The sequence below is a fragment of the Nerophis lumbriciformis genome, linkage group LG22, assembly GCF_033978685.3.
Source record: "Nerophis lumbriciformis linkage group LG22, RoL_Nlum_v2.1, whole genome shotgun sequence".
Lineage (NCBI taxonomy): Eukaryota > Metazoa > Chordata > Actinopteri > Syngnathiformes > Syngnathidae > Nerophis > Nerophis lumbriciformis.
Window position 1 is genome coordinate 35,791,970 of NC_084569.2, and position 12,989 is coordinate 35,804,958.

The window sequence follows — 12,989 nt, forward strand, 5'->3', positions numbered from 1 at the left end:
TACTGGAATTTTACATTTTTCTATGAACGATAAAATACTGAATATTGGCAAAATATGAACGCCACACCCCCTTTCGATCGACATATTTTACAATCAAGTGAAACGTACCAAAAATGCAACAAACAGTGAAATATGAACGCGAAGGGTACAAAATAAACCCACCTACAATCTGATATATCACTAAACTTTAGAACTTTGTTGTGAAAATCTCCTTCCATGTCTGTGGAAACGCTTCCTGCCCACACTGCTTGGTGCCTCGTCTGATCTGCTGTGACGTAGATTACCATAGCAACTAATTAGATTACCATAGTAACTAATTAGATGACCACAGTTACTAATTAGATTACTATAGTAACTAATTAGATTACCATAGTAACATGCCTCAAAACAGCAGCTTGGAATTTGGGACATGCTCTCCCTGAGAGAGCATGAGAAGGTTGAGGTGGGCGGGGTTGAGGTGGGGGGTAGCGGGGGGTGTATATTGTAGCGTCCTGGAAGAGTTTGTGCTGCAAGGGCTTCTGGGTATTTGTTCTGGTGTTTTTATGTTGTGTTACGGTGCGGATGTTCTCCTGAAATGTGTTTGTCACTCTTGTTTTAGATAGATTTAGATGTATTGGTCCCCGTTGGGGAAATTCATTTTCACTGCCGTACATTTAAACAATAGACATTACACATCACGAACAAAAATAACAAAAAGACATCATACATGACCAACACATTTACAGGCTTGTCAGACAGGTCGGCCGGGCCTGCTGTTTAGGGCGGCTATAGCTTCAGGGATAAGGTTTTTCCCTGTTATGGTTCTGTACCTGCGCCCTGATGGTAGTAAGGTGATGTATTGGTGTAGTGGGTGAGTGATATCCTGGACTATCGTGTTTGCCAGTTGGTGTGGGTTCACAGTGTGGCGCATATTTGTAACAGTGTTAAAGTTGTTTATACGGCCACCCTCAGTGTGACCTGTATGGCTGTTGACCAAATATGCGTGGCATTCACTTGTGTGTGTGAAAAGCCGTAGATATTATGTGACTGGGCCGGCACGCAAAGGCAGTGCCTTTAAGGTTTATTGGCGCTCTGTACTTCTCCCTACGTCCGTTACTTTTTGAAACCGATACCGATAATATCCGATATCACATTTTAAAGCATTTATCGGACATCTCTACTATTAAGCCTACCTCTTCCAAACAGCGAGCCTCTTCCTGCGCGTTCTCCCTGGCGAACTCTTCCAGTGGGTACTGCAGTCTGGGGAACGGTGCGATGGGCCAATCGAACGAGGGCACGTCCAGCTTATGGATCGCTTTAGAGTGTGTTGTTGCCAAGCAACCTTTGTGGTCAAAAATCAACACATCAATTTAACAACAAATCAATAATGGTACTACCGTCGTGATTTCAGATTAGGGTGTACGTTAAATTGGTTTGCTTACCCATAGTTCTGCCATGGAAGCCTCCCATAAAAGATAAAATACTGAACTCCGGACATCCTGGACCCTAGGATAAAAAGGAAAAAAAAGAGATCCAAACTAAAACCGATATATCCAGACAGGTAGAAAATAATTAGAAATAATTTTCTCCACCTGGTTGATCATGCAAGAGCTGAGGTCCTCATCAGATGGATAGTTGTGGCCTCGCTCTTTATTCTAGGAAATAAAACATTATCATTAACAGTTGACCTGCAAAGATCTTATTCACAATTTAAATTTGATTTTGCATCTGCAGAACCTCAATAAATATATTTATAAAATATTCAACTGGTCTGCATGAAGGAAAATAGTCATTATTGTGTAAAAAAGTGGTGGGGTCAGTCAGGGGCGTCAACTATTGGCCTGTGGAGGGTGAATGACTTGAAATGATTCAATGACTTCCGGGCAAAGGACATCACACTGATTCAAATACAAACCCCGTTTCCATATGAGTTGGGAAATTGTGTTAGATGTAAATATAAACGGAATACAATGATTTGCAAATCCTTTTCAACCCATATTCAGTTGAATGCACTACAAAGACAACATATTTTATGTTCAAACTCATAAACTTAGAATTTCATGGCTGCAACACGTGCCAAAGTAGTTGAGAAAGGGCATGATCACCACTGTGCTACATCGCCTTTCCTTTTAACAACACTCAGTAAACGTTTGGAAACTGAGGAGACACATTTTTGAAGCTTCTCAGGTGGAATTCTTTCCCATTCTTGCTTGATGTACAGCTTAAGTTGTTCAACAGTCCGGGGGTCTCCGTTGTGCTATTTTAGGCTTCATAATGCGCCACACATTTTCAATGGGAGACAGGTCTGGACTACAGGCAGGCCAGTCTAGTACCCGCACTCTTTTACTATGAAGCCACGTTGATGTAACACGTGGCTTGGCATTGTCTTGCTGAAATAAGCAGGGGCGTCCATGGAAACGTTGCTTGGATGGCAGCATATGTTGCTCCAAAACCTGTATGTACCTTTCAGCATTAATGGCGCCTTCACAGATGTGTAAGTTACCCATGTCTTGGGCACTAATACACCCCCATACCATCACACATGCTGGCTTTTCAACTTTGCGCCTATAACAATCCGGATGGTTCTTTTCCTCTTTGGTCCGGAGGACACGACGTCCACAGTTTCCAAAAACAATTTGAAATGTGGACTTGTCAGACCACAGAACACTTTTCCACTTTGTATCAGTCCATCTTAGATGAGCTCAGGCCCAGCGAAGCCGACGGCGTTTCTGGGTGTTGTTGATAAACGGTTTTCGCCTTGCATAGGAGAGTTTTACATGCACTTACAGATGTAGCGACCAACTGTGGTTACTGACAGTGGTTTTCTGAAGTGTTCCTGAGCCCATGTGGTGATATCCTTTACGCACTGATGTCGCTTGTTGATGCAGTACAGCATGAGGGATCGAAGGTCACGGGCTTAGCTCCTTACGTGCAGTGATTTCTCCAGATTCTCTGAACCCTTTGATGATATTACGGACCGTAGATGGTGAAATCCCTAAATTCCTTGCAATAGCTGGTTGAGAAAGGTTTTTCTTAAACTGTTCAACAATTTGCTCACGCATTTGTTGACAAAGTGGTGACCCTCGCCCCATCCTTGTTTGTGAATGACTGAGCATTTCATGGAATCTACTTTTATACCCAATCGGTAATGTAAATAACCTCACCCTGTACCAGATGACACTTTTCCACTTTGCATCAGTCCATCTTCGATGAGCTCGGGCCCGGCGAAACCGAGGCGTTTCTGGGTGTTGTTGATAAATGGCTTTCGCTTTGCATAGTAGAGTTTTTACTTGCACTTACAGATGTAGCGACGAACTGTAGCTACTGACAGTGGTTTTCTGAAGTGTTCCTGAGCCCATGTTGAGATATCCTTTACACACCGATGTCGTTTTTGATGCAGTACCGCCTGAGAGATCAAATACCAGATGACACTTTTCCACTTTGCATCAGTCCATCTTAGATGAGCTTCTGGGTGTTGTTGATAAATGGCTTTCGCTTTGCATAGTAGAGTTTTTACTTGAACTTACAGATGTAGCGACGAACTGTAGCTATTGACAGTGGTTTTCTGAAGTGTTCCTGAGCCCATGTGGTGATATCCTTTACACACTGATGTCGTTTTTGATGCAGTACCGCCTGAGAGATCAAATACCAGATGGCACTTTTCCACTTTGCATCAGTCCATCTTAGATGAGCTCGGGCCCGGCGAAGCAGAGGCGTTTCTGGGTGTTGTTGATAAATGGCTTTCGCTTTGCATAGTAGAGTTTTTACTTGGACTTACAAATGTAGCGACGAACTGTAGCTACTGACAGTGGTTTTCTGAAGTGTTCCTGAGCCCATGTTGTGATATCCTTTACACACCGATGTCGTTTTTGATGCAGTACCGCCTGAGAGATCAAAGGTTACAGGCATTCAATGTTGCTTTTCGGACTTTCTGTGATTTTTCCAGATCCTCTGAACCTTTTGATGATATTACGGACCGTAGATGGTGAAATCCCTAATTTCCTTGCAAAAGCACGTTGAGAAATGTTGGTCTTAAACTGTTGGAGAATTTGCTCACGCATTTGTTGACAAAGTGGTGACCCTCGCCCCATCCTTGTTTGTGAATGACTGAGCATTTTATACCCAATTATGGCACCCACCTGTTCCCAATTAGCCTGTTCACCTGTGGGATGTTCCAAATAATGATGAACATTCCTGAACTTTCTCAGTCTTTTTTGCCACTTGTGCCAGCTTTTTTGAAACATGTTGCAGGCATGAAACTCCAAATGAGCTAATATTTGCAAAAAAAGAACACATTTTACCAGTTCGAAGGTTAATTATCTTGGGTCTCCAATTTGATACCGACTTTTTTGGTATTATCACAGCATATATTTGGTATATTGAACAGTAATGTAAACAACCTCACCCTGTACCAGATGAACATGGCCTTGTACGCGTTCTCGTTGGAGCACGAGCCACAGGCCATGGTCTGGACACGACTCATTCCACTGGGAGCCACCTGACAAAACAACACAAGATAGGATTAGTGCTGTTCCATAACTTCATCCGGTCTGTAATTGTGTGTAACAGGGTTTGTTTACAGTTATCTTACTACATGCTATACTGCCTAGGAAATCATTTCAATCAATGAGAGTGTTCTGGCGTGTGAGTAACTGACTGAGAGAAGACTTTCGGTGAGTTTGTCTGGGAAATTCTCAGGTGGCAAGATTCCGAGTGCAGGTCGGTTCACAAATGCACTCTGGGAAAGAGCAGACGATCAGTATTAGTTACTGTTATACCTTCAATAGTTAGTTATTAAGAATACACATGTTGAAACCCTTTATGGGCCTTTCCACCAAATGAGTCCCATGTGTGTCCCCCGGGAAATAAAATGTAGAAATGCATGATAATATTAACTGTGAAAGTCTTTTTTTTTTCTCAAATGAGTAAAAGTATCCTGCACATTGATTTGTGACTCTCTACTTAATATACACAATTTAAAATAAATAATGGATGGATGGATGGACACCTTGAACACTGAAACACTTCTGAATTTAGTAGTTTTTTGTTTTTTAAGTCACATGCAGAGGACAAATTTGTCCTCTGCATTTGACCCATCTCCTTGTTCACCCCATGGGAGGTGAGGGGAGCAGTGAGCGGCAGCGGTGGCTGCGCCCAGGAATCATTTTTAGTGATTTAACCCCCAATTCCAACCCTTGATGCCGAGTGCCAAGCAGGGAGGTAATGGCTCCCATTTTTATAGTCTTTGGTATGACTCACGACCTACCGATCTCAGGGCGGACACTGTAACCCAGGGGTGCTCACACTTTTTCTGCAGGCGAGCTACTTTTCAATTGATCAAGTCGTGGGGATCTACCTCATTTATATATATAATTTATATTTACTTATTTATGAAATATATGTTTTTGTTAACAAGTTAAAGGTGTTTAATGATAATGCAAGCATGTTTAATACATATAGTTAATATTGTTAACAAGTAAAAGGTGTTTAAAGATAATGCAAGCATGTTTAACTCATATAGTTAATATTGTTAAAAAAATTAAAGGTGTTTAATGATAATACAAGCATGTTTAACACATAGTTAATATTGTTAAAAAATTAAAGGTGTTTAATGATAATACAAGGATGTTTAATACATATAGTTAATATTGTTAACTAGTCAAAGGTGTTTAAAGATAATACAAGCATGTTTAACACATATAGTTAATATTGTTAATAGGTTAAAGGTGTTTAAAGATAATACAAGCATGTTTAACACATATAGTTAATATTGTTAACAAGTAAAAGGTGTTTAATGATAATACAAGCATGTTTAACACATATAGTTAATATTGTTAATAAGTTAAAGGTGTTTAAAAATAATACAAGCATGTTTAACACATATAGATTCCTTTCTTTCATGAAGACAAGAATATAAGTTGGTGTATTACCTGATTCTGATGACTTGCATTGATTGGAATCAGACAGTGGTGCTGATAAGGTCCGCATTTTCGAATGGAGGAGAAAAAAAGTCCTCCTTTCTGTCCAATACCACATGAAAGTGGTTGGTTTTTGGCATCTTATTTGTCCAGCTTCCGTACTCCTTTGTATACACTTTACAAGAAATACATTGTCGGCAAACTCCGTAGCTTGCTAGCTTGTGCACGCCAGCTTTCTGAGACTCTTATTTTGTTAGCGCAAATGTGCAACTGTGCAGTCGGTCTTTGGAGTTTTGACGACAGGTACGACACCAGAGTCTGTTGAAATAAAGTGTTTCTCGCCTTCCAGTCGGTAATTTTAATGAGCTGGCAGCAGCCAGCGTCATCTCAGAAGACCCTCGGGTGCCGTGAATGTCAATCAAGTGACGAAAGTGACGTCATAGTGAAGATTTATGATCGCTCATTTTTAGGACTATTTTTTTAATGCCTGGCTGGTGATCGACTGACACACCCTCCGAGATCGACCGGTAGCTCGCGATCGACTTAATGAGCACCACTGCTCTAACCACTAGGCCACTGAGTAGGTATTTAGGTATTTTATAGTTTTACATACTCTATATGTCACTATTTACATTTTTTTTTTACACCATTTAGTCCACATTTACACTTTAGCCTTGTCCCTGGAATTTTCACGCAGTCCTATTACCCTAACATGGGGGTCAGCAACCCACGGCTCTTTAGTGCCGCCCTAGTGGATTCCTGGAGCATTTTTAAAAAAAAGATTGAAAATAGAAAAAGATGCAACAGTTTGTTTACATGTAAAATCTTCCTCTCCTTCTTTGTCTCATTTTGTCCATCAAATGTTTTATACTGTGTGTCAATGCACAAACGTGCACTTTGTTGATGTTATTGACTTGTGTGGAGTGCTAATCAGACATACCGTATTTTTTGCAGTTTTTTTCATAGTTTGGCCGGGGGTGCGACTTATACTCAGGAGCGTGTGTGAAATTATTAACACATTACCGTAAAATATCAAATAATATTATTTATCTCATTCACGTAAGAGACTAGACGTATAAGATTTCATGGGATTTAGCGATTAGGAGTGACAGATTGTTTGGTAAACGTATAGCATGTTCTATATGTTATAGTTATTTGAATGACTCTTACCATAATATGTTACGTTAACATACCAGTTGGTTATTTATGCCTCATATAACGCACACTTATTCAGCCTGTTGTTCCAAATACCGGTAAGTGTTTGATGAGCATTCCTCAACTTTATCAGTATTTATTGCCACCTTTCCCAACTTCTTTGTCACGTGTTGCTGGCATCAAATTCTAAAGGTAATGATTATTTACAAAAAAAAAATGTTTATGAGTTTGAACATCAAATATGTTGTCTTTGTAGCATATTCAACTGAATATGGGTTGAAAATGATTTGCAAATCATTGTATTCCGTTTATATTTACATCTAACACAATTTCCCAACTCATATGGAAACAGGGTTTGTAGTTCAATGTGTGTATTATCAGATTTAGCGCCGTAAAATGACAAAAATGTAAGTTTATTTTCAGAGAGCTACAACGGATGGCATCGATTTGGTGGAATGGCCCTCAGATTGATGGCTAAATCAGCTCCTGAAGCCTTAGACCCTTACCAGATTGTTGGGATTGGACATTAGTTTGATGAGAGCAGGGTGGTTGTATCCTGAGAGAGAGGAGAAAAGGGAATAGGGATTACTTTAAACTTTATAAATGTTTTGTACCACAAGGTCTACCAGTTACACTCTGCATAAATTCATATTTTCTCTCCAAAAAGTTTGATCATTTCCCAGCTGGATGCATTGCCATCACTCAACAGTTCAATGTGATAAGCACCAACTTTCATATTAAAACTCACTGCAAAAACAAAATAGAGAGTCAATATTTTAGCGGCAACATAAAACAGTCCTGGGAGGTGAAATCAATAAGAAATGAGATGCTCCTCCAGACTAGCGTTGTTAGTACCAACATTATTTAGATACTTTTCAATACTTTTTTAAATAAAAGGGCACCACAAAAAATTGCATTATTGGCTTTATTTTAACAAAAAATCATTAGACATATGTTTCTTATTGCAATTTTGTCCTTAAATAAAATAGTGAACATACAAGACAATTTGACTTTTATTAGTAATTAAGCAAACAAAGGCTCCTAATTTAGTCTGCTGATGTATGCAGTAACATATTGTGTCATTTATACACCTATTATTTTGTCAACATTATTAAGGACAAGTGGTAGAAAATGAATTATTAATCTACTTCTTCATTTACTGTTAATATCTGCTTATTTTCTCTTTTAACAAGTTCTATCTACACTTCTGTTAAAATGTAATAATCACTTATTCTCCTGTTTTTTTTTGATACTTTACATTAGTTTTGGACATACTCGCCAACCCTCCCGGATTTTCCGGGAGACTCCCGAAATTCAGCGCCTCTCCCGAAAATCTCCCGGGACAAATTTTCTCCCGAAAATCTCCCGAAATTCGGGCGGAGCTGGATGCCACGCCCCCTCCAGCTCCATGCGGACCTGAGTCCGCTTTCCCACGATATAAACAGCGTGCCTGCCCAATCACATTATAAGTGTAGAATGATCGAGGGCGAGTTCTTGGTTTCTTATGTGGGTTTATTGTTAGGCAGTTTCATTAACGTCCTCCCAGCGCGGTAACAACACACAACAACAGCAGTCATGTTTTCGTCTACCGTAAAGCAGTTTGTCTGCCGTAAACAGCAATGTTGTGACACTCTTAAACAGGACAATACTGCCATCAATAACATCAATAACATATACGGCTTTTAGAGAGTGCAGTGCACAACTGCGCAGACAAGGAGAGAAGCAGAAGAACGAGGAAGATACCGCCATGGCGACGCCGACGACGAGTAAGATGAAGAAATACGCTTTGTTGCACCTTTCCTGCCTGAGTCCGGCGATTAGTTGCAAATCTTGCTTTATTGATTGCTTGCACACAGCTAATCCAACACAAAACAAACTAGTCCCCGCCCGCACTCACGCTACCGCTCCCTCTCTTCTCTCGCCCACACACTCACTGACGTCACTCACCTCACATGCTCACCTATTAAAGGGCCACACACACACACATACGCTACTCTCATAACAGCTTGTAAGTTCCAAGCCGCAGCTGCGATTGGACCTGGAAAGCCTCCGGGAAGAAGTAGTGGACTACCAAGTGCTTGGCACTGAAGATCTTCCTCAGGAAGCAAAGATTGACCGGTTTTGGGCCATGCTAGGGAGAGATGGAAGATTCCAGACTAATGCATTTGATAAAAGCACTTTTGTGCGTGCCACACATCAATGCATCATCAGAGAGGGTGTTCAGCATGGTTAGAAAAATAGTGACAGAGAATAGAACAAGGATGGACAATTCAACCCTTAACTCAACAATGAGTAGATGAGTGTTATGTGTGTGTATGTGTAAATAAATGAAACACTGAAATTCAAGTATTTCTTTTATTTATATATACATATATATATATAATAAAATATATATATATATATATATGTATATATATATATAGCTAGAATTCACTGAAAGTCAAGTATTTCTTAGATATATATATATATAAATACATTGATATATACAGTATATAATTTATATTTATTTAGCCGTTTTTGTTTACATGTTAAAGGTGTTTTAATGAATATACATGCATGTTTAACACATATAGATTCCTTTCTTTCATGAAGACAAGAATATAAGTTGGTGTATTACCTGATTCTGATGACTTGCATTGATTGTAATCAGACAGTAGTGCTGATAACGTCCACATTTTCAAATGGAGGAGAAAAAAAGTTCCTCCTTTCTGTCTAATACCACATGAAAGTGGTTGGTTTTTGGCATCTTATTTGTCCAGCTTCCATATTCGTTTTTATACACTTTACAAGAAATACATTGGCGGGAAACTCCGTAGCTTACTAGTTTGTTTGCACTGGCTTTCGGAGACTCTTATTTTGAAAGTGCAGGCGCGATGGAGCGGCACTTTTATTGTGAAGACCGGAACTGTGCAGTCAGTCTTTAGGCTTTTGATGGGATATACGGTTGAAATAAAAAAGGGTCTTTTTTCCTTCACACTTTTGATTGATTGATTGGAACTTTTATTAGTAGATTGCACAGTACAGTACATATTCCGTACAATTGACCACTAAATGGTAACACCCCAATAAGTTTTTCAACTTGTTTAAGTCAGGTCATGTGACCCCTGGCTCTGTTTGATTGGTCCAACGTCACCAGTGACTGCATCTGATTGGTGGAACCTGCTGACATGAGGGTATGTCTACAGAATATATTAATTGATGAAAACTGGGCTGTCTGCACTCTCAAAGTGCATGTTGTTGCCAAATGTATTTCATATGCTGTAAACCTAGTTCATAGTTGTTAGTTTCCTTTAATGCCAAACAAACACATACCAATCGTTGGTTAGAAGGCGATCGCCGAATTCGTCCTCGCTTTCTCCCGTGTCGCTGGCTGTCGTGTCGTTTTCGTCGGTTTCGCTTGCATACGGTTCAAACCGATATGGCTCAATAGCTTCAGTTTCTTCTTCAATTTCGTTTTCGCTACCTGCCTCCACACTACAACCATCCGTTTCAATACATGCGTAATCTGTTGAATCGCTTAAGCCGCTGAAATCCGAGTCTGAATCCGAGCTAATGTCGCTATAGCTTGCTGTTCTTTCCGCCATGTTTGTTTGTGTTGGAATCACTATGTGACGTCACAGGAAAATGGACGGGTGTATATAACGATGGTTAAAATCAGGCACTTTGAAACTTTTTTTTTTAGGGATATTGCGTGATGGGTAAAATTTTGAAAAAAACTTTGAAAAATATAATAAGCCACTGGGAACTGATTTTTAATGGTTTTAACCCTTCTGAAATTGTGATAATGTTCCCCTTTAATGGTTTTAACCCTTCTGAGATTGTGATAATGTTCCCCTTTAAGACATGAAGATGAGGCTATTCTTCTCCCCGTGACAATTACATATGTATAATAATAAAGTATCAAAAAGGACATCTTATATAAACTAATCTGGCTGCCTTACATAAATTGGAGTTGTGTTTCTCTTTGAACCAGCAGAGGGCAGTCAAGTCCAGCAGTGAAAGGAAGCCAACAGTGTTGCACTTTAAACCAGCTGGGCTTTAATTACTCTTCTGCAGGATGACATAATGCAGACATTGTACTATTCTCTATCACTTTACAGTCTTGTCGGTGAGTGAGTCCTCCCTTGAATAATCAAGTAGAAATTCCGGTAAAGTGGTTAAAAAGAGTATTTATTAGCGAGGCATCCAACAATAATTTTTTTTAAAGAAATAATTCACAAATATTTACCGTATTTTTCGGACTATAAGTCGCAGTTTTTTTCATAGTTAGGCCGGGCTCCAGTGCGACTTGTATATGTTTTTTTCCTTTTTTATTATGCATTTTCGGCAGGTGCGACTTATACTCCGGTGCGACTTATACTCCGAAAAATACGGTAACTTTGGTTTTCTCACAACATCGTTGCTCCTCAGCAAAATAACCAATTAGAAACTATGGCAACGAGGGATGTCCGATAATATCGGCAGTCCGATATTATCGGCCGATAAATGCTTTAAAATGTAATATCGGAAATTATCGGTAATATTATAATTATTATCGGTAATAGAAAAAAAGATTATTTTCGGTATAATTCGGTATAATTATTATCGGTAATAATATAATTATTTAAATACATTATTTAAATACAATAATATAATTATTTAAAATGTAATATCGGAAATTATCGGTTTCAAAATGATCGGTATCGGTTTGAAAAAGTTAAATGTATGACTTTTTAAAACGCCGCTGTGTACACGGACGTAGGGAGAAGTACAGAGCGCCAATAAACCTTGAAGGCACTGCCTTTGCGTGCCGGCCCAGTCACATAATATCTACGGCTTTTCACACACTCACAAGTGAATGCAAACATACTTGGTCAACAGCCATACAGGTCACACTGAGGGTGGCCGTATAAACAACTTTAACACTGTTACAAATATGCGCCACACTGTGAACCCACACCAAACAAGAATGACATACACATTTGGGGAGAACATCCGCACCGTAACACAACATAAACACAACAGAACAAATACCCAGAAACCCCTTGCAGCACTAACTCTTCCGGGACGCTACAATAAACACCCCCCGCTACCGCCCCCTCATTCCCGCCCACCTCAACCTCCTCATGCTCTCTCAGGGACAGCATGTCCCAAATTCCAAGCTGCTGTTTTGAGGCATGTTAAAAAAAAATAATGCACTTTGTGACTTTAATAATAAATATGGCAGTGCCATGTTGGCATTTTTTTCCATAACTTGAGTTGATTTATTTTGGAAAACCTTGTTACATTGTTTAATGCATCCAGCGGGGCATCACAACAAAATTAAGCATAATAATGTGTTAATTCCACAACTGTGGATATCGGTATCGGTAATTAAGAGTTGGACAATATCGGAATATCGGCAAAAAAGCCATTATCGGACATCTCTAATGGCAACACATTCTTGAAACTTATAGGAGTGTCTGGTTTTGTGTAGATTCAAATAATTAGCCTTTTTATAGTTGCAAATTCCAGATAAATATGCAAACAGCACAAAACAGAAAAGTTTTTGGAGGTAACATTTTATGTCCGGAAACCCAAGATCCCCCCCACACACACAGATTCTTGTATTTGTTACCTTCTTGAGACCTCCGAAAAATGCCTACCTTTTTAGGACCACCCTTTCAAGATATATAAAGATTTGTATTTGCAACATTAATAATATATACATACTATGCAAATATCAATCAATCAATCAATAAATGTGTATTCATATAGCCCTAAATCACAAGTGTCTCAAAGGGCTGCACAAGCCACAACGACATCCTCGGTTCAGAGCCCACATAAGGGCAAGGAAAAACTCACAACCCAGTGGGATGTCAATGTGAATGACTATGAGAAACCTTGGAGAGGACCGCAGATGTGGGTGACCCCACCTCTAGGGGAGACCGGATACAATGGATGTCGAGTGGGTCTGAC

General features: G+C 39.5%; 1 protein-coding gene across 1 annotated transcript in view; it reads right to left on the reverse strand.

Annotated features, from left to right (window-relative positions):
• Positions 1-12,989, reverse strand: part of abat (4-aminobutyrate aminotransferase) — a 97,572-nt gene that overhangs the window by 18,788 nt on the left and 65,795 nt on the right. The window contains exons 6-11 of the mRNA XM_061973811.1: positions 7,559-7,608; positions 4,637-4,717; positions 4,385-4,477; positions 1,572-1,634; positions 1,422-1,485; positions 1,173-1,321 (exon numbers count right to left, since the gene is read on the reverse strand). Coding sequence (XP_061829795.1) covers positions 1,173-1,321; positions 1,422-1,485; positions 1,572-1,634; positions 4,385-4,477; positions 4,637-4,717; positions 7,559-7,608 — 500 coding nt within the window. The remainder of the gene's footprint in view (positions 1-1,172; positions 1,322-1,421; positions 1,486-1,571; positions 1,635-4,384; positions 4,478-4,636; positions 4,718-7,558; positions 7,609-12,989) is intronic.